Source organism: Peromyscus californicus, unplaced genomic scaffold (genome assembly GCF_007827085.1).
Source record: "Peromyscus californicus insignis strain IS unplaced genomic scaffold, ASM782708v3 Scaffold_2__1_contigs__length_46816999, whole genome shotgun sequence".
NCBI classification, from domain to species: Eukaryota; Metazoa; Chordata; class Mammalia; order Rodentia; family Cricetidae; genus Peromyscus; species Peromyscus californicus.
Window position 1 is genome coordinate 14440596 of NW_026294540.1, and position 20530 is coordinate 14461125.

Sequence of the window (20530 nt, forward strand, 5' to 3'; positions counted from 1 at the left end):
TCTTCCCTCGGTAGAGGTGAAATACCCTTGATGTGCACAGGGGCAGTCTTGCCACAGCTACTGGGTGGCCACCCTGTGTTTGTTATTATTATTATTATTATTTTCAGTTTTCCGAGACAGGGTTTTCCTGTGTAGTTTTGGTGCCTGTCCTGGATCTCGCTCTGTAGACCAGGCTGGCCTCGAACTCACAGAGATCCTCCTGCCTCTGCCTCCTGAGTGCGCCACCGCCGCCCGGCCACCACCCTGTGTTTGTAAGGTGGCCATGGATGCAGGCTCAGCATACACAAGAACAGGTGATTGGCTGGCTGAGGCTTTGTGTACTTGGGAAGGCAGACCCTGCCTGCGTTCCTTCAGGACCCTAGTTCAGTGAAGTGGGAGGGCTTGGCTACAGCCCAGGTCCCTAAATTCCAATGAGTCTCCCATAATGGGCCCTGTGTGTGAAAGGGGTCAGTCCACCTTGCTGGGCTGTGGGGTGCAGGGGCCAGCTCAGGAGCACCTCGTGCCTGGCCCTGGCAGTCCCCAGTTCTATCCATCAGAGCAGAAAGGAAACCTCAGCCCTACCAGGTTAACTACTCTTATGGGAAAATTGAGCCAGCCTGCTTAGCATGTCCTGAGGCATCCACTGTGGGCCTGAAGCATCCACTGTGGACCTGAGACATCCACTGTTGGGGAATCACTTCCCTGACAAGTGGAGCATCACTGCTCAGATACTGCTCTGGGAGAGCATGGTGGTTTCTGGGAGAGGCAGAGAAAGAGAACATATCACACTGTCCAGCCCTGGCTGGCCTGTTGAGTGTGTCCCCAAGTGGCCTGCCCAGTGTGGTTTCTCCGCTCATCTGGGTGAGGACACTGTCTGGGTCTGTTGCATGCCCTGGCCTCTGGATCTGTGCCTGTCAGTCCGTTCCACCCTCCTGCCCGGGGCCTGGGGAGCTCTTCTTGGTTCATAAACACTGGTGACCTGTGAACAGAGGCTCGTCTGAGCTCCCAGCCCTGGCCCTGCCAGTGGAGTCTCAGGGGGACTGGGTGACGGACGGTGTTTGCTGTGTGTGCCCTGGCTTCCTGCCTCAAGGAAGCCTTCCTGGATGGTGTTGAGCTGGGGAAATAAGAACCACCTTCAGGACCGAGGCTGTGGTTTTGGTCAAGTGTGAGGCTTCTTCCTTCTCAGATGACAACAGCCAGGTGCCAAGCGGACTCTCCTTTGGCCATCCCCATCACCAGGGGCCACAGTTGTCCTTCTCAGTGGCATGAGCAGGCACATGAGTGGCAGCCAATGACAGGGCCTGGCTTCTGCGTGGTTCTGGTGAGGGTGTCAGCTGATGTCCTTGCCGTGGGCCCTGCTGTACAGGAAAAGGGGGTGACATGTCCTTTTCTAGAAGGAGCAATGTGAGGGCAAGGGGCTCAGGTGGGCCAAGGGCCAAGTCTACTGCTTTTCCTGGTAGTGAACTTGGATGGAGGATGCTATGTCGGGCCATGGCCTCAGCCTCTCCTCCTGGAATCGGGGGGCCTCCTCAGGGAGAGCAATGTGAGGTAGATCAGTCGTGCCTTTCTGAGCCACAGCCCAGCTTTTCTCCATGCCTCCTGAGCCTGGAGCTCTTGGTCGCCTGTGGCACTGACGTCAGCTCCAGGTCATGTAAGAGAAGGTTCCTCAGCATGGCTCCGAGAAGGCATTCTTCCTTCTCCTTGCCCTTCCCTCCACCAGACGACAGCTGCAGGCGGGTGTCTGACCCTGCCTCTGGGTTCCTCACAGGCCATCAGCATCAGCAAAGCCATCAACAGCCAGGAGGCCCCTGTGAAGGAGAAGCATGCCCGGCGTATCCTTGTGCCCCTTGGGTCTTCGGGAGGTGTCAGGAGACTCTGGGCTGAGCATGGTGCTGACCCAGGGTGTGCTGGGGTTGGGAGAGCATGACCTAAGAACGCTAGTTGTTGCAACCTGGGGTGGATGGGAACTTGGGAACTGCAGGAAGTGCTAGGGCCCAGTGAAAGGGGCTGTCTGCGGAACACCTAACTGTCCACACTTCAGTCTGTGTCCCTCACTTGGCCTTGACCCTCTAAGGCATCATTCTGGGCACTCACCATGAGAAGGGGGCCTTCACCTTCTGGTCCTACGCCATTGGCCTGCCGCTGCCCAGCAGCTCCATCCTCAGCTGGAAGTTCTGCCATGTCCTTCACAAGGTCCTCCGAGACGGACACCCCAACGTGAGCAGTGACCCCAGCCCTTGGTTCTCACAGGCTCAGTAGGGCAAAGCCCCCATTACACCAGCCGACAGCAGCCACAGTGTCCCTTTGAAGTGTACAGCTTTGTCCTTCTGTCTGTCCCCCGGCTCTGCCCACTGCCCTTTGCCTTGTCCATCCTGTCCTGGGTCGGGAGGGACCTCTCACGGTTCTGTGTCCTCACCCTCCTCCTGGCCACAGGTGCTGCATGACTGCCAGCGGTACCGGAGCAACATTCGGGAGATCGGCGACCTGTGGGTAGGTGTGGGGACAGCACCCGGGCAGCATCTGGGGCGCTCTTTCCTCCCTCTGTGCAGCAGCTGGAATTGTCGTTGGGGTTACCGTGTAGGCCAAGCACCAGTCGGGGAAGTTGTGGCCGTGTTGTTGGGGCCTAGGAGGCTGATCGGCCTCCACCCCCTTAAAGCAAGCCCGTTAGTCCCCGAGAGTGGAAAAAGGTGGCAGCCCGTGCCTGTGTGGAGAGCAGGGACTCCTAGGCTCCCCCGAGTGCGGCTCCAGAAGCCAGGTTCTAATTCTCAGATTCAGTAGTCAGACTCGGGGAGCCTCCTCAGAAGTCAGAGGGAAGAGGGCCCCAGGCCTCGTTCTCTGAGCTCTCCTGGATCCACACTTAGCCGAGTGGATCTCAGAAGGAGGGCGCTGCCTGTTTGAGCCACCACACTATTGACTCATCACAGTGCCCCGCCGTGGACACGGGCCCAGCTGGTGTGGCCACACACCGTGACATTTGCAAGAGGGAGCTGGACTCTCCGTCCAGGCCAGAATGCACCTCCCGTCTGCCACCAGCGCTTTACTAAAGCGCCCCAGCTCGGAACTGCCTGTTGCCCTGACCAAGGGCTCTCTGGCAAGAATGGCAAGGAGAAAGATTAAGGAGAGGAAAAGCTAGAGACAGAGTAAAGAGACTGGTGAAGGCTGGCAGGGAATGCTTGGTGGGTGAGTGAGTGGTTTCTGGAAGAATGGCCCTCGCCTCGTTCCTTCCTCTGCCCTGATGAATGCTCAGTCCTCAGGAGTCCCGGGCAGGCTCTTGACAGTGACCTCACACTGGGCTCCACCCCCACAGGGGCACCTCCGTGACCAGTATGGACACCTGGTGAATGTCTATACCAAACTGTTGCTGACCAAAATCTCCTTCCACCTCAAGGTAGTAGAACTGTGGGGCCGAGGGACTGGGGGAACTCTTCCGTCTGGGACATCCAGAGGCGTAGAGGGGGGTTGGCACCTGTCCTGTCTGTAGACTGTCTCCTTACCCATGGAGGCTAGGATGATTGACAGAAGACAGCCAAATCACCTCCGTGTTTACATAGATCCTGTTCGGATGCCCACCCCCCATCTGTGCCCCAGTATCTTTCAGTCCTGGCCAGGTTGCACCTGTCCTGCCCCCAGGCTTTCTGTTACCCCCAAACTCTCAGCCCCTTTGGCTTAACCAGAGTGACAGGGTCACTGGAACAAAGGATTGGGAACCCTCTCTGGCCACTCCCCTTCTCGTGGGAGCTGTCAGGAGCAGGGATGGGGCCAGTATGTGACCGCTCACCGAGGCAGTAGCTGAGTGGGGGGCTGTCTCTGCAGCACCCCCAGTTTCCTGCAGGCCTGGAGGTAACAGACGAGGTGCTGGAGAAGGCGGCTGGAACTGATGTTAATAACATGTGAGTCTGGGTGGCCTCAGCTTCTCCCAGCAGGGGCTATGATGTCAAATGGAGCCACACTGCTTGGGTTGAAGGTCATGGTCCCAAATGGGCCAGGCTGTGGGTAAGGGGTGGGGTTTGTTTGGTACTCAGTGTTTCTGCCTGGTGGAGTGTGTTTCCTGTTCCAAAGAGGTCTTGGGGATTAGGTGGGTGTGTCCTGCACCCATGCATCCCTCCCTCTCTCTCCTAGTTTCCAGCTTACCGTGGAGATGTTTGACTACATGGACTGTGAACTGAAGCTTTCAGAATCAGGTGAGCACGCCCCTCATGCCGGGTCATGAAGACACCAGTGACCAGACTGACATTTTCAGTGTTGTTTTTCCTGGGCCCATGCTCCTGACAGAGCCTGCTGCCGCCCAGGGCTGTGTTCTTAAGTGCACCTGTTCCTCGGCCCCTCCAGAGCACAAGCAGAGAGAGGCTTCCCTGTGCTTAGGACCCTGTGTGTTTGTCCAGGACACAGCACATGAGCATCACTCTGTGGGCCCCGGATGTGGAGGGGGTGGGGTGTGGGCTGTGGAGGAGCTCTCTAGGCTCCTGCCTGGCCTCAGCAGCTGCAGTCCCTTCAGGGAGAGAGAATGTGGGTAACATTTCCTGCTGCGTTCTGAACTGCCTCTGGGCCCCTTCAGACTGTTCAGCGGGAGAACTGGCAGCCACTGGACAGGAAATCTCAGAGGGCCCGCCCTCTCAGGCCAGGGGGTGATTGTTCTGGGCTGCACCTTCAGAGTAACTGCCGGTGACTCAGTGTTGTCCATGGCAAAGCCCACGATGCCTTTTTAAGGGAAAACAGGGACTTGGGAAGAGGCAGGACAGCCACCCTGTACCCTGGGTCTGGGCCTGTGGCTCTGGTGGGTGAGAGGTCAGCTTGGAGCCTGCCCAGGACTCAACATGGGAGCAGAGGCCAGGTCACCAGGGTGTGGCCCAGCAGTGCAGCTGGACCCAGGCCACCGGGAATTGTGTTCTGGCATAAGAGCTAAGCCCAAGCTCCCCAGAGCACACAGACCATTAGATTCAGATCACACAGCATGTCCCCACCCTGGCTGCTCTTGGCCTGGGAGGAGGCCCAAGTGGGCAGGCTGTATTCCCTACAAGGGAAGTGAGGGAGAACCCACAGACCTCCCATTCTTGGTGACACAGATGTGTTAGTGAAGTACAAAGACCTCACTGTTACCTGAGCTTCTGAAGACACACCTGGGTGACAGGTGTAGGGTCCCCTCACCTCAGCCTGCAGCACAAAAGACAGAAACCTCTGCACATCCCAGTGGAGCGCTGGCCGCAACATGCCGCCTTCAAAGGGAGCACAAGGCTGTTAAGAGACATGTGTTACTCAGAAGTCTGAGGCAGGAGAATCATGAATGTGAGACCTGCTTGAGCTAGAGTGAGTTCAGGGTCAACCTGGGGAACTTAATGAGACTCCGTCTCAAAAGCGAAAAGCCGGGGCTGGAGAGATGCGTCCGTGCAGAGGGGCACTGGCTGCTCCTTAGCGGCCCTGCAGCTGATTCCCAGTGCAGAGGGGCACTGGCTGCTCCTTAGCGGCCCTGCAGCTGATTCCCAGTGCAGAGGGGCACTGGCTGCTCCTTAGCAGCCCTGCAGCTGATTCCCGGAGCTCTCGTGGTGGCTCCCGACTGCCTAACTCCAGCCCTGGGGGTCTGATGCCCTCTTCTGGCTTCTGAGGGCACTGCATGCAGGTGGTGCACCTATGCGTATAAAATAAAAATAAAGGGAAAAACTTTAAATAAAAAGAGGTCTGGACGTTGTGGCACGGGCCTTTAATCTGTGTGCTTGAGAGGCAGCGGTAAGTGGATCTGAATTTAAGGCCAGCCTGGTCTACGTTAGCCAGGGCTGTAGCTCAGTAGTGGAGTGCTTACCTACCTAGCACACAGGGGACCATGGGAAGGAGGGATGGAGGACATTCTGCCTTGGGCAGAAAGATCTGGAGAGCACTCTGCCTGAAATAAGACAGATTGCAAAACAGTTCACTCACACACTTGATGTCCTAAGCAGTCACAGAACGCACCTGGTGTGACTTCCAATTAGGACGGAAGGAAAGGTGAGGAACCTTCCATCCCCGGCTTTTCCCGGCCACTGCTAAAGCTTGCAAACAGCCCCACCCCATCAGGGCCAGAGCAAGGCTCCGGGGGCTGGAGCTTCTGGAACCGCTGAGAGTGCCCAGTGTGGGGCCTGGCCGTGCTCCCACTCTGGCTCACGGCCTGCTAGTTGTCATTCCCAGGGAGGAGGCAGCCTTGTGTTTGTCCTTTATCCCTGCTCTGGAGTTCTGATACAAGGCCTGATTGTCAGGGTCTCCAGGACAAGTGAGGTATCAGGTCACTTGAGGCTTCAAAGCCTGTGACCGGAACAAACCCTAGCCTGTCTCCTTTCTGTAAGATGAGGTGTTTTTTTCACGGGTAGGGGTGTTTTGCCTGCGTGTACATCTGTGCCTGGTGCCTGCCGAAGCCACAAGAGGGTGTCAGGTCCTCTGGACAGACTTACAGGTAGTGGAGGCCCCAAGTGTGTCCTGAGAATGGAACTCAGGTCCCCTGGGAGAACGGCCATCTCTCCAGCCTGCTCTTGTTTTTGAGACAAGGTCTTGCGTTGTAGTCCAGTTTGGCCTTGAGCTTAATCCTCCTGTCTCAGCTTCCTGAGTGCTTAGATATAGGTTTGTACAACGTGTCTAGCTGGAGTGACAGTCTTTTAAAACAAATTTTACACTTCAGTTTCTGTTGTGTGCATGTGCGTATGTGTGTGAACATGCCTGTGCACATGTGGAGGTCAGAGGACAACTTGAAAGGAGTCAGTGCTCTCCGACCATATAGGTCCTCAGATTAGTGGCCATCATTTCCCACTGAGCCATCGCTCTGGCCTTTGGTGACAATCCTAAGCGTCCCCATTCCCTAAGGTTCAGTGTAAGTTTGAGGTCCTTGTGTGTGGAGTGGTCACTTCTGTCATCCAGCACCTTGTCAGGCCCACACTGGTGGAAGGTTCTAGAAAACCCTTACTGAACTGGAGCGCATTGAGAGCCTTGCTGTACGGCTTGACCTCATTCCTGGGGGTGTGTCCTCGCCCTTGGCAGCCACCAGCACAGGGGCTCCCGTCCCAGGCTAGGGCATGCTGTTCAAGACCCAGATTGGAGTCCCGGCCATCTTCAAATCTTCACCATGGTTTTGACAGCAGCGTGGGGGGTCACTCATTGATTCCAGAGCCACCACAGCCTAAGCTGTCACTTAGGTGGCCGGGGGTTGGGGCCACCCTGTTCCCGTCTCCATCCGCATCTGCTCATGCTCGCTCCCGCCTGGCTCCTCTTCTCAGTCTTCCGGCAGCTCAACACAGCCATCGCCGTGTCCCAGATGTCCTCCGGCCAGTGCCGCTTGGCCCCCCTCATCCAGGTCATCCAGGACTGCAGCCACCTGTACCACTACACGGTGAAGCTCATGTTCAAGCTGCACTCCTGTGAGTTGTCCAGCCTGGGTGGGGCAGATGAGGCCCTGCATCCCTCCGTGTTACAGAAAGGAAGGGCTGAGATGAGCCACTGGCGGGTCACTGAAATCCATCCTGTTAACACCAGGAATAATGTGCTTTATGAAAACCACCGCTTTCCAGAGAGAGAGACCATGCACGTAGTTCTATGATTTCCCGGCTCTCCGTACACCTGGTGTCACGGGAAGAGGACAGTGGCCCCTCCCCACTCCTGAATGGCTCACCATGTTTTCTGGGGGGCAGGAGTAAAAAGGTCTCACTGTAGTGTTAGCAAAGGTCCTCAGGTCCCGTGCGCTGCTCCGGGCAACTTTCACAGTGGTTGTATCGTGCCCCAAAGCCAGGCACAGGTGAGGCGGCTGTCGCCTTCTCTGATTCAACGTTAGAGCTCAAGGGACCCAGGAGTCGCCTTCCCAATTAGGGTGGACTGGGGAGGCCACGGTGACCCACTCTTCTCCCGTGGGTCTGGAATCTCGAGGGGCAGGGAGGGAAAGCATGCCTCAGAACAGCGTGGGGGGGTCCTGTTCCCTTGTGCTCCTCAGGTCTCCCAGCGGACACCCTGCAAGGCCACAGGGACCGGTTCCACGAACAGTTTCACAGGTACCAGCCCAAGGGGGCAAGACTAAAGCATGGCTGGAAAGGGCTGATGGCTCCCCTGTGACCTGTCTCCCCGCTCCATTGCAGCCTCAAAAACTTCTTCCGCCGAGCCTCGGACATGCTCTACTTCAAGCGACTCATCCAGATCCCGAGACTGCCCGAGGTGCCCATCCTCCCCTCCCCACACTCAACAGCCCCGGCTCCTTCCGGGCTCTGGCTGAGTCCCCGAAAGGCTTGTGGAGATGGCTGAGCATCTCCTACCTGCTGTCCCTACAGGGACCCCCCAATTTCCTGCGGGCCTCAGCCCTGGCTGAGCACATCAAGCCTGTGGTGGTGATCCCGGAGGAGGAGGCCCCGGAAGATGAGGAGCCTGAGAACCTCATTGAGATTAGCAGTGGGCCCCCTGCCGGGGAGCCCGTGGTAAGCTCTCTGTCCTAGTCTCACCCCATGAAGAAAGGTCTCCGGCACAAGCTGGGCAAAGCGTAGGGTTTGCTCCTCCACTGGGCCTCCCCCACCATGGAGGGCACAAGAGTGTGGGGCAGAGGTCCGTTTTCTCTGCTATGGCAGGTGGTGGCTGACCTCTTCGATCAGACCTTTGGACCTCCCAATGGCTCCGTGAAGGATGACAGGTGAGTTCCGGGTGCTGACTGGGGTGGGAGGCTGGAAAGAGCCTTCTGACTGGAAAAGCCAGAGGTGGGAACTAGAGTCATGAAAATCCCGAGGGGCCGCTAGTGAGGTCCAAGACCCCGTGTTGGGCCGTCTGTGACCTTTCGGTTATGAACTTAGCCCCATGCCCTCTGTCCCCAGGGACCTCCAGATTGAGAACTTGAAGAGAGAGGTGGAGAGCCTCCGTGCTGAGCTGGAGAAGATCAAGATGGAGGTGAGGGGATGTGACCAAGGGCGGTCCCCACAAGGGTGGGCCTGGGCTCCATACTCTCCTTCCTGCCCTGCAGGCCCAGCGGTACATCTCCCAGCTGAAGGGCCAGGTCAATGCCCTGGAGGCAGAGCTGGAGGAGCAGCGGAAGCAGAAGCAGAAGGCCCTGGTGGACAACGAGCAGCTGCGCCATGAGCTGGCCCAGCTGAAGGCCATGCAGCTGGAGGGCGCCCGGAACCAGGGCCTGCGAGAGGAGGCGGAGAGTGGGTACCTCCTCGGTGGTACCCGGCAGTGGGAGCGTGGGTTCTGTCCTGCCTGCCCATCTCACTCGGACTCGCCCCTGCAGGGAAAGCCAGTGCCACGGAGGCACGCTATAGCAAGCTGAAGGAGAAACACAATGAACTCATCAACACGCATGCAGAGCTGCTCAGGAAGGTGGGTGCCAGCCTGGGGGGTGGGGGGGGGGAGTGTGGGTCGGGGTCCAGAATCAGCACCCGTCCCCTGCCTTCCAGAACGCAGACACAGCCAAGCAGCTGACGGTGACGCAGCAGAGCCAGGAAGAGGTGGCCCGGGTGAAGGAGCAGCTGGCCTTCCAGATGGAACAAGTGAGGCGAGAGTCGGAGATGAAGGTGTGTGGAGTGTGAGCCCCGCGTCGTCCCAGCCCCGCGGCATCCCAGCCCCGCGGCATCCCAGCCCCGCGGCATCCCAGCCCCGCGGCATCCCAGCCCCGCGCCGTCCCAGCCCCGCGGCGTCCCAGCCCCGCGGCGTCCCAGCCCCGCGGCGTCCCAGCCCCGCGGCGTCCCAGCCCCGCGGCGTCCCAGCCCCGCGGCATCCCAGCCCCGCGGCGTCCCAGCCCCGCACCGTCCCAGCCCCGCGGCGTCCCAGCCCCGCGGCATCCCAGCCCCGCGGCATCCCAGCCCCGCACCGTCCCAGCCCCGCACCGTCCCAGCCCCGCGGCGTCCCAGCCCCGCGGCGTCCCAGCCCCGCGGCGTCCCAGCCCCGCGGCGTCCCAGCCCCGCACCGTCCCAGCCCCGCACCGTCCCAGCCCCGCGGCGTCCCAGCCCCGCGCCGTCCCAGCCCCGCGCCGTCCCAGCCCCGCGGCATCCCAGCCCCGCGCCGTCCCAGCCCCGCGCCGTCCCAGCCCCGCGCCGTCCCAGCCCCGCGGCGTCCCAGCCCCGCGGCATCCCAGCCCCGCGGCATCCCAGCCCCGCGGCATCCCAGCCCCGCGGCATCCCAGCCCCGCGGCATCCCAGCCCCGCGGCGTCCCAGCCCCGCGGCATCCCAGCCCCGCTGCCCTACTGACATGCTGTCCTTCCCTAGATGGAGGAGCAGAGTGACCAGCTGGAGAAGCTCAAGAGGGAGCTGGCAGCCCGAGCCGGAGAGCTGGCCCACGCACAGGAGGCCCTGAGCCGCACAGAGCAGGTGCCTGCTAGCCGCGAGCGCTGGGCTCAGGCCGGGACAAGCCGGTCCTCTTTCCTGTGAATTGGGCCATAGTCATGTGGCGGTGGGCCCTCAAGCAGGCCGGGTGCAAACTTGGCCCTCAGGAAGCTCTCAGTCTTGGGAGTGGTGTGATAATAAGGCATGGGCTGTAAACACAGGGTAGGCCAGGCGGGTTTGGCATGGCTGTTGACATTCATGTTCACAGAGCGGGTCAGAGCTGGTTGGCATGGCTGTTGACATTCATGTTCACAGAGCGGGTTGGAGCTGGTTGGCATGGCTGTTGACATTCATGTTCACAGAGCGGGTCGGAGCTGGTTGGCATGGCTGTTGACATTCATGTTCACAGAGCGGGTCGGAGCTGGTTGGCATGGCTGTTGACATTCATGTTCACAGAGCGGGTCGGAGCTGGTTGGCATGGCTGTTGACATTCATGTTCACAGAGCGGGTCGGAGCTGAGCTCCCGGCTGGACACCTTGAGTGCCGAAAAGGACGCGCTGAGCGGAGCCGTGCGGCAGCGGGAAGCAGAGCTGCTGGCTGCCCAGAGCCTGGTGCGGGAGAAGGAAGAAGCCCTCAGCCAGGAGCAGCAGCGCAGCTGCCAGGAGAAGGGCGAGCTGCAGGGGCGGCTGGCGGAAAAGGTGCGGCCTCCGAGAGTCAGGCACACCGTTTGGCGGGAGGGAAGGAGGATTCTCACTGCTCCGAGCCTGGCTTCCTGCCGTTGCGGAGACACTCGCCTCTCCTAAAGCCCAGGCATAAGAACCAGCTTCCACGTTCCCCACGCCCTGGCCTCCCTTGTTTACTCTTTTAGCCAGCCGCATGGGTACAAAGGGCTTGCTTACTGTTCTGAGACAGGGTCTCTCTAGATGTAATCCAGGCTAGCCTCAAATTCAGGGTAGTCCTCCTGTCTCAGCCTTCTGAGTACTGGGTGTGTCCTGCCACCCACAGGATTTTGATTTGCGTTTTCTAGTTGTCTAAGATACTGAATAGTCTTTTCTTTTTTCTTTTCTTTTTTTTTTTAAGAAGACAGTTGCATTGATTTTGTTGGGGTGGAGGTCAGAGGACAGCTTGCAGCAGTCAGTTCTTTCTTTCCTCCTACCTTCTGGGTCCCAGGGATTGAAATCGGGTTGTCAGGCTTGGTGGCAGACCCCTTTACCTGCTGGGCCGTTTTGCCAGCCCATTGAACATCTTGCTGTGTGCTCAGTGACCCTATGAGAGAAGTCTGTTCCGGTCCTGAGCTGTGTGCCCCCACCCCTACCACAAGCCCTGGGGGGGGAGGGGAGGGCACAGTCTAGGAATCTCCACCCCAGCTGGGCTAGGGCAGCCTTCCATGCAGGGAGTCGGCGAGCCTTGACCAGCTGCCCACTGTCGATCCTTGGAGCTCGGCCCCGGGCCCTGCAGGATCCGAAGGTTCTGTCTCCTTGTCACCAGGAGGCTCAGGAGCAGGGTCTGCGGCAGAAGCTGCTGGATGAGCAGTTCGCGGTGTTGCGGAGCGCTGCCGCGGAGGCCGAGGCCATTCTGCAGGATGCGGTGAGCAAGCTGGATGATCCTCTGCACCTCCGCTGCACCAGCTCTCCGGGTATGCGCCCTCCAGGGCAGAGCCGCTCATCCATCGGGGAAGCTTGCTCCCGGCCCCCACCCTTGAGAAGCAGGTGGCAGGGACTGAGGCCTCACACTTCTTCCCTGTACTTGCAGACTACCTGGTGAGCCGGGCCCAGGCAGCCCTGGACACGGTGAGCGCCCTGGAGAAGAGCCACACCCAGTACCTGACTTCCTCCGAGGGTGAGTACAGAAGGAGTCTCTGTAGGTTCCTGAAGCTAGGGCTGCCTGGTGCGGGGTTCTCGGGGTGACAGGCACCTCTCCAGGAAACCTGTTGCCACTCAGAACCTTGTGCCTGCTAACTCTGGATGGGGGGTGTCTGCAGGAAGTAGAGGGAAGGGGCCTGGGGTCACCCTGACTTGGTAAATGACCTGTTGCCTCCTAGCACCCCCTCTGTCCTCATCCATATACTGGGGTGCTGGAGCCTTGGCCCAAGCTCACTGAGAAAATGATACAGTTACCTTGATGCTCCCCACACCCTTGGCCTCGCCCCCTGCAGATGCTTCTGCCCTGGTGGCAGCGCTGACCCGCTTCTCCCACCTGGCCGCGGACACCATCATCAATGGCAGTGCCACCTCCCACCTGGCCCCCACCGACCCTGCTGACCGTAAGTCGATCCTGGTGGCAGGGCCTGGTTGCTTCCTCCTGTCTCCCACAGGGGTCTTCACAGTGTGGGGGGACAAGTCCTGGCGTCAGGTCGTGGGCCAGGGTATGTGGGGGACCTTATCCAGGATCTAAAGCAAAGGCTCCCCTCACAGACCTTCCCTTAACCCCAACAGGCCTGATTGACACTTGTAGGGAATGTGGAGCCCGGGCTCTAGAGCTCATGGGACAGCTGCAGGACCGGACAGTGCTACCGAGGGCCCAGCCCAGCCTGCTGCGGGCCCCCCTGCAGGGGATTCTTCAGCTGGGCCAGGTGAGGTGTGCAGCCAGGCAGAGTGCGGGCTGAAGCGGGGCTAACCTCTCTGTTCAGGCCATGAGCTAGGCTAGGGAGGCGCGCATGCTCACAGCCTGCAGCTTCAGTAAACCGTGGACCTGCACACACCGCCACCTCCTAGTCTGCTGTTCCCTGAACATCTTTCCCTGGGCCTTGATGAGGTTCAGTCTACCTGTCTGACTCTTACCATCCCAGGACCTGAAGCCTAAGAGCCTGGATGTGCGGCAAGAGGAGCTAGGGGCCATGGTTGACAAGGAGATGGCTGCCACCTCTGCAGCCATTGAGGACGCTGTGCGGAGGATTGAGGTGAGGACTGAGCATCAGGGCTCCCCCAGTTCCTGCAGGAACTGAAAGGGCTGGAGGCTGCATCTGAGCTGGGATAGACAGTATATTCTTGCAATCCGCTGGCTCATGCTCTGTCACTGGGGATAGGACATGATGAACCAGGCCCGCCATGAGAGCTCCGGAGTGAAACTGGAGGTCAATGAGAGGTAAGTCCCGCTTCCATCCCCAAAGCCCCAGTTTAAAGCAACTTCCTTGGGTCCGTGGGGTGTTCTACCTCCCTGACTGTTGAGCTGCCCAGAAAGGGGACTGGGCACGAGGCTGCACATGTCCCCTGCCCTGCTGTGGCTGAGCCTTGCATGATGTCACAAGGCCACCCTGCAGACTTGTCTGCTTTCTTCCCTGACCCTCCTCAGGATCCTCAACTCCTGCACAGACCTGATGAAGGTGAGTGCAGTGGGTGGGTGGGCGACCCCAGGGCAGGCTCTGTGTCGGGACCACCTGGAAAGCCACATCTTGGTCTTGGCAGGCCATCCGGCTCCTCGTGATGACCTCCACCAGCCTACAGAAGGAAATCGTGGAGAGCGGCAGGGTGAGCAGGATGGGCTATGGTCTGGCAGTCCCCCTGGCTGGGTCAGCAAGAGACATACCCTCAGACGCCCTGACCCCTTTGTGCATGAAACCCCCCACCATACAGTGTCTGTTGCCACGGCTAAAAACCCCCACACCTCAGGGAGGCTTCAGGGATATGCCTTGTGCTTCAGGGGATACCCTCTGGGCACCCTTTCCTACCTGAAATGTCCTTGATCCTCTCCTGTCCTTCCATCACCACTAGGGGGCAGCCACGCAACAGGAATTTTATGCCAAGAATTCACGGTGGACGGAAGGCCTCATCTCTGCCTCTAAGGCAGTGGGCTGGGGAGCCACACAGTTGGTGTATGTCATCCCAAGTGGGGGTGGGGTGGGCCAGGCACTAAGGTCTGGTGTTTGGGGTTGCCCTGGTGTTCATGGTGCAGAGACCCAGACTCTGACTGGCCCGCATCCCTCCCTCAGGGAGTCGGCTGACAAGGTGGTGCTTCACATGGGCAAATACGAGGAACTCATCGTCTGCTCACATGAGATTGCAGCCAGCACGGCCCAGCTGGTGGCAGCCTCAAAGGTGAGGGAGGCTGTCCTGCTGTCCCCACTCCAGGCTTTGGGTCAGGCCCGGCCTTGAGGCCCCCACTGGCTGCCCATGGCCAACACAGCCGTGCCCACTCTGCCCCCTGCAGGTGAAAGCCGACAAGCACAGCCCCCACCTGAGCCGGCTCCAGGAATGCTCCCGCACTGTCAACGAGAGGGCCGCCAACGTGGTGGCCTCCACCAAGTCGGGCCAGGAGCAGATCGAGGACAGAGGCGAGTGCTTGGGGACCCAAGGGGCTTCCCAGAGCGGGTGGGGGAGCTCACTCAGCTGATTCTCCCCACTCCCCCCCCCCCCCCCCCGACCACAGACACCATGGATTTCTCCGGCCTGTCCCTCATCAAGCTGAAGAAGCAGGAGATGGAGACACAGGTGAGCACCTCGTGCCCCAGCTGCCAGGCTCCCTCTTAAGAGGATCTCTAGAAAAGGCCCGGGACTCATGGGCAGCGCTGAGCTGGCTTTGTGGCCTGCAGGTGCGGGTATTGGAGCTGGAGAAGACGCTGGAGGCGGAGCGTGTGCGGCTGGGGGAGCTGCGCAAACAGCACTATGTACTGGCCGGGGTGATGGGGACGCCCGGTGAGGAAGAACCCAGCAGACCCAGCCCAGCTCCCCGAAGTTCAGCCACCAAGAAGCCACCCTTGGCCCAGAAACCCAGCATAGCCCCCAGGCCAGACAACCAGGTGCCAGGCATCAGTACTGGGTTCGGGAGGAGAGCATGAGTGTGTGTGTGTGTGTGTGTGTGTGTGTGAGTGAGCGTGCAGGGGTGTAAGTGTCTGCACCTGGATGATACGTGTGCTTCTGGCTTCATCTACTGACCCCTCCCTCATCTTTGACCCCTGCAGCTCAACAAAAAGGATGGTGTCTACCCAGCTCAACTCGTGAACTATTAGGCCCTCTAAGGTGTTCAGCAGGATGGCTGCTGGTCATGCCTGGGCCTCGTGTATCCATCTGGTCAAGGGGCCTCTGAGAGTCCTCCAACGGCTGGACCTGGAGCCCAAAGCAGTACCCCAAGGCCCCAGCCTTCACCAGCCGAAGAGGCCTCGGCTCCGTGGGATAGTTCGTCTGGATTTGAGTCTATTTATCGTAGGTAGGAACTGCCCAGAGCAGCCGGGACCCAGCAGGCCTGAGCGACAATGCAGTGAACATCTGGGAGGTGTGAATATTCTGTTCTCTCTTTCTAAGTCTAGTCGGCACACTGGGAAAAGGCCAGGAGCCTCCCTGCCTCTGAACTCTGAGGCTGTAAGTGAACAGAAAGAGGGTCCTGTTGGCTTTTGGGGACAAGGGGGATGTGGCCCTCACGGGAGAGCAGGTGGGCTGGGCTGTGTCATCCTCTGGGGGCCTGGTGCTAGGACATCCATGCTCGGAGCCCCAGGAAACGGCTTTGTGTGGGAGCCCGGCAGCAGGTGGCCGGGGCCCTTCGGCTGTGCCTGGGGCAGCCCTGGCTCAGGTGATGCCTCACTGAGTCTCCATTCCCAGCCGGACTCCGCAGCCACCCTTCACTTCCTGATTTCCGTTCTGGCCTGGCTGCCTTCACTAGTGTGGCTGCTTATCGCCCACCTTCACGGGTAGATTTCAGTCCTCCCAAATCTTGGGCCTTTCAGCTCAGTAAGGAGCTAAAAAACAAAACAAAAACCCAGAAGCCACAGCCCACTTTTCGGCGGCTCAGGAATTCCTGTGGGCCTCAGGTGGAACAGCCTAGACTTGGAGGCCTGGCCTTGCCTGCCCCCAACAGTTTGAATACATTTGTGTTTCTCGAGCCTGAGGGGGAATGGTTGGGGTGGGGGGATATCCAGGCCGCCAATAGAGACAGCAGCTGGACTGGATAAGTGCCCAGCTTCCCTCCAGCTGCCTGCCCTGTGCCCTGGGAAGGCTACCAACCATGGGCCAAGGTCCGGAGCTGTGGGAGGGAGCCGACGCCTTTGCCCTGTCTGGTCCCTGTGTTTAGTTCCCCTGGCAATAAAACCCTGACTGTTGTCACCAGTGACCTGGTGAGGGCCTGCGCCAGCTTTTCATTTCCCCAGAGATGCACGTACACAGAGATCCTGGCACTGTGCCGGAGGCCGCAGTTGTCACTAGAACCTGGGGACACAAAGAGCCTGGCTAGTACAGCTGGTGGCTGCCTCATGCACCACCAGTCTTCCTGTCGAGGGCGACAGCATGGGCCATCCTTTACTACAGGCTGAACTAGCCATCGCCCTCCCACCCCCAAGGCCACTGCTACTCCAGCCTGGAAGCCTATGCTCTCCCCAGGTCCTCACCAGGGGTTAACACCAGGCACCACAGCTGTGACCATTTGTCCCGGTTACAGTTGGCAGTTTCCAGACTTCTAGGGTTTGAACTGGTAGGTGAGGACTGTCACCTCCTTGCCACACGCTCCAGGTTCCAGAGATCACCACTCAACTTACAGCCTCAACAGAGGTGGCTGGGGGCCCCTCATCCCCACACTCAGCATTTACAGGACACAAGAACAATGTGTGGTGCTGTTGGGGTTCAAGTGCTTTGCAAATTGATCTCCAGTCTGAGGCTGATGGAGCTGGCTGCCAGGTCTGAATCATGTTTTTCTAGAACTTCTAATACTTCTTATTCCTATTTACAAACCAGAGAAAATTGGTCCAAGCTAAGCTAGTGACCCCCAAGGGTCTGTCTGACCTTACATCCTGGGGCTCCAAACTGGAACTGGAGACAGGTCATCGCAGGTATCCTACACCGGAAGTCAGTCCCGCGCCTCCAATCATTCACCATCCTTCTCTGGTCCCACTTGTAAGTAAAGAGGGTCCAAGGGGGAGACAAAGATCCAGTAGGCCTGAGGTCATAAAGACTCATAAATCACCAGGCAGTGACGGTGAACACATTTAATCCCAGCACTTGGGGGCAGAGACAGGCCGAGTTTGAGGCTAGCCTGGTCTACAGAATGAATCCCAGGATAGCCAGGGATACACAGAGAAACCCTGTCTTTGGAAGGAAGGGAGAAAAAAAAAAAAACAAAACCTCAAATTACCGTGAAGTCCGACATACAGGAAAGGGCCACAAATTTGGCTCTAAGCTTCCTTGGCGACTATGAAAGAAATGATCAGATTCTTTTTCAAGGTGAATCGCTTTCTTCTTCCTGATAGGGCCATAGGGATCTCCTGTGTGTCGTCATAGGGCTGTGTGAGCATCTTCCTCAGAAGGTCATTCGACAGCTTGAGCAGGGTTGCTCTTGGGTCAAATCCCTTGGAGGGGCCTTATGGTCCAGACACACAGCTCAGCAAAGGTCAACAGAGCACAGGTCACAGGGTACACAGCTCAACCAGGGGCAGCAGGCACACACAGTCAAACAGGCATGCAGCTCAGCCTGGGGTGGCATGTACCTGAAGGCCCAGGAGGGGGGCAAGGCCCCTCCCTCACAGTAATGAGGCAGCACACAGTGGGGCTTGGTGTGGCGGAGGACACTGTTCTAGAAACAGAATGTTAGCGCCCCAACCCCACCCCCTGAAGCAGCTGGTGTCCTAGCTACTTTGTCAGGTGCACAGGCCTGTGGACAGGTAGGGACGGCGGTGAAGTCACCCTCAGCACACTGCCCCAGCCCTGTGGCTGCCATCCCAAACAGTCCTATGTCAGCAACATTGTTCTGTTACTGCTATATATAAAATACAAGAGCCTAGCCAGGCATGGTGGCGCACGCCTTTAATCCCAGCACTCAGGAGGCAGAGGCAGGTGGATCTCTGAGTTCGAGGCCAGCCTGGGCTACAGAGCGAGATCCAGGACAGTCAGAAAAACCACCAAAAAGTCCTGTAGCTAGGGCCAGGGATCCCGAACACACCACAGCTTTATTTTTTTGAGATGGGTCTGTGTAGCCCTTGCTGGCCTGGAACTTGATTATGTAGAGCAGGCTGGCCTTGAACTCAGCAATCCTTCTGCCTCTGCCTAGCCATCAGGCTTTTGTTTGTAACTCCAACAACTGTCACTGCCCCTGCTGGACCTGTGCTCACTGACATTCTAGAACCATGTCACAAACATCCCCAGGTAAAGCAGTGGCAGGCTGAAAGAAAAATAAGAAATGCAACAAACTGAAATGAGTAATTCTCAATTTATTAAGAGTTCTACAGCTTTACAAGCCCGGTGCCAGCTGTGGCCCTGGGCAGTGATGGCAAGGTCAGCCTGGCAGCCCCTTCCCCGCTCCACCTGGAGCTCCCACGTGGCTGCCGCCCGTGACCGGGCACAGGGCGTTCCTGGTGGCAGCGGAACCAAGGTGGCACACAGCTTTGTCTCTTTACAGAATAGTTCCAGTGGGGAGGAGCCCAAGTCCATGATCAGAGCACAGGACTTGGGGACAAAGGCTGGTGGCCCTCCCTGCCAGGGACAGGCTCTCTAATCAGCTCTGCCTTGACTCTGTCACCTTGGGTGGCAGCCAGCTGGCAGGGTGAGGGGATGGCTCTAAGTTCTACCCACAGGCACGCAGCCCTCTTCTGGGAGCAGGGATGGGGGCTGCCCCTCCCCCACCTGGGCCCTGGGAACTCTGCACATGGCACCCGCAGATGAGATCCCAGAGAGGAAGGAGCCACTGCTGCCAATCCCGTGAGGGGGGCTTCCCCAGACCCTCCCACGCCCTTGGCCAACACCGCAGTACTGTCGGCGAGGGCAGAGAACACTGCCCGGGAGGGAGTACCCCGGGAGTACCCCGGCTCAAGGTGGATGGGCCTTCTCTGACCTAGCACAGAGCAGGGAGGCCCGCCAGGGCCCTGCCTAACTGTGGGCCCAACAGGGCAGCCATGGCTGGCACACTGCAGGCATCTGAGTCCTGGCACCAAGTGAAGCTAAGGCACAGCACGGGCACTGACCGATGTGACCGTGCACTGCTCTCCTGACAGGAAGCGGCACTCAATAAATCTGCATTTTGAACCAGCTTGAAACAGTATCTGCGTTTTTTTTTTAAAAAGTTTCCCTGAATGGTCTTGAGAGTGTCAAAAAAGGTTTTCTTTCCAAATATAAAACAGGAAAATTACAAGTGTAGTAAAAACACTGAGTATTTTTTTCACAGAAACCGTCAGGAGGCTTGCTTGAGGTGTGAGGTGAGGGCTGAGGGCTGTACTGCGTGAAGTCCAGCTCACACTGGCCTCACACCCAGAGCCACAGCTCTCCCGGCCTCTACACACAGCAGCCAAGTGCAAAGTCTGCTCACGGTTCTGAACCGAGAGAGCATCCAGTCTGGCGGGAGGGAGAAGTGACTGACGGCCTGCCCGGCACAGACGGAACCAACAGCACAGCTGCCCAGCCAGGCCAGGCTGTGGGCACCCGTTCCAGGCTGGCCAGTGCAAACCAGCCTTTACCAGCGCCACAGCGGCTGGTGGACCAAGACTTGAAAATAAAACAGATATCACTAACCATGCTTATTAAATAAAGCTGCAACAGGAGGGCCATGATTCTAAATCGGAGGGGGGAGGTTTATCTTCCCAAATGCACAAGTCCATCAACACTAGATACTTAGAAATCACACCCGGAGCACAGACTGGTGTGATGAACGGGCCTGTGGCCGGGCACAGACAGAACTCCCTTGGTCCACAAAACTCGTTCTCTCTTACTTACCACGGACCTACAGTTCTGAAATCAGATGGACACATGGCCCAGGGCACCCACGCCACTGGCCCAGATGCTGGACTCCACAGCCTCCGTTCGCGGAGCTTGGCACGGCAGGCGAAGGGTGTCTTGCAGGAAGTAGAGACCCCGGAGCTCACTGGAGGATGAAGCCTGGCTGGTGTGGAGCCAGCCGTGGAGGGGGTCTCTGGGGCAGGGCTGGCGGGTACGGTGACACCAGCTGTGCCGAGAATCCTTGCTGAGAGGGGAGGCCCACCCTGGGGGGCAGAGGTGGGCACTGTAATCCTGGGTATGGAGAAGCCTGTCCTGAGCCCATGGCAGCCGTGAACGGGGTGGCTATGTGTCCTGCAGGCACCGGGGGTGGAGGCGGGGGGATGCGCCGCGGCACGACAGAAGGGAGCCCGGTGGCCTCCAGAGGGGGATAGGGCAGGGGGGTGGCAGTGGATGGCTCGGGCACCCTGGGGGGTACTGGGGCCCCGGCCTGTGGGAGTCTCTGTCCCTTCAGCACCAGCTCCTGGAGCTTCTCCACTTTCACACGTCGCATGTGGGCCAGCTTCCGCTTGCTCTGGTAGACATCGATGAAGGCATCCAGAGGCAGCTCTCCATCCAGGAACTTCTCTGCCATGTTCTACAAGAAGCAGGAGAGACCTGGTTACGAGACTGGCCAGCCAACTGTT

At 58.8% G+C, this 20530-nt stretch overlaps 2 protein-coding genes across 3 annotated transcripts in view; one reads left to right on the top strand and one right to left on the bottom strand.

Moving 5' to 3' along the window:
* Hip1r (huntingtin interacting protein 1 related) overlaps positions 1-16263 on the top strand; it is a 30924-nt gene extending 14661 nt beyond the window's left edge. The window contains exons 2-32 of one of the 2 annotated variants that reach the window (XM_052755409.1): positions 1700-1811; positions 2054-2196; positions 2413-2469; positions 3287-3367; positions 3793-3869; positions 4099-4160; positions 7212-7352; positions 7919-7976; positions 8061-8136; positions 8250-8393; positions 8541-8602; positions 8781-8853; positions 8927-9110; positions 9194-9282; positions 9360-9476; positions 10168-10269; positions 10728-10922; positions 11713-11860; positions 11977-12063; positions 12380-12487; positions 12660-12796; positions 13013-13123; positions 13250-13308; positions 13516-13546; positions 13629-13691; positions 13935-14035; positions 14153-14258; positions 14371-14494; positions 14590-14651; positions 14753-14959; positions 15122-16263. In XM_052755409.1, the coding sequence (XP_052611369.1) occupies positions 1700-1811; positions 2054-2196; positions 2413-2469; positions 3287-3367; positions 3793-3869; positions 4099-4160; positions 7212-7352; positions 7919-7976; positions 8061-8136; positions 8250-8393; positions 8541-8602; positions 8781-8853; positions 8927-9110; positions 9194-9282; positions 9360-9476; positions 10168-10269; positions 10728-10922; positions 11713-11860; positions 11977-12063; positions 12380-12487; positions 12660-12796; positions 13013-13123; positions 13250-13308; positions 13516-13546; positions 13629-13691; positions 13935-14035; positions 14153-14258; positions 14371-14494; positions 14590-14651; positions 14753-14959; positions 15122-15169 (3165 nt within the window). In that variant the 3' untranslated portion in view covers positions 15170-16263. The remainder of the gene's footprint in view (positions 1-1699; positions 1812-2053; positions 2197-2412; positions 2470-3286; positions 3368-3792; positions 3870-4098; positions 4161-7211; positions 7353-7918; positions 7977-8060; positions 8137-8249; positions 8394-8540; positions 8603-8780; positions 8854-8926; positions 9111-9193; positions 9283-9359; positions 9477-10167; positions 10270-10727; positions 10923-11712; positions 11861-11976; positions 12064-12379; positions 12488-12659; positions 12797-13012; positions 13124-13249; positions 13309-13515; positions 13547-13628; positions 13692-13934; positions 14036-14152; positions 14259-14370; positions 14495-14589; positions 14652-14752; positions 14960-15121) is intronic. The other variant, XM_052755410.1, reaches the window with a different exon arrangement.
* A 2066-nt stretch (positions 16264-18329) lies between these two features.
* Positions 18330-20530, bottom strand: part of Vps37b (VPS37B subunit of ESCRT-I) — a 29126-nt gene continuing 26925 nt past the window's right edge. The window contains exon 4 of the mRNA XM_052755418.1: positions 18330-20481. Within this exon, the coding sequence (XP_052611378.1) occupies positions 19990-20481 (492 nt within the window). The 3' untranslated portion in view covers positions 18330-19989. The remainder of the gene's footprint in view (positions 20482-20530) is intronic.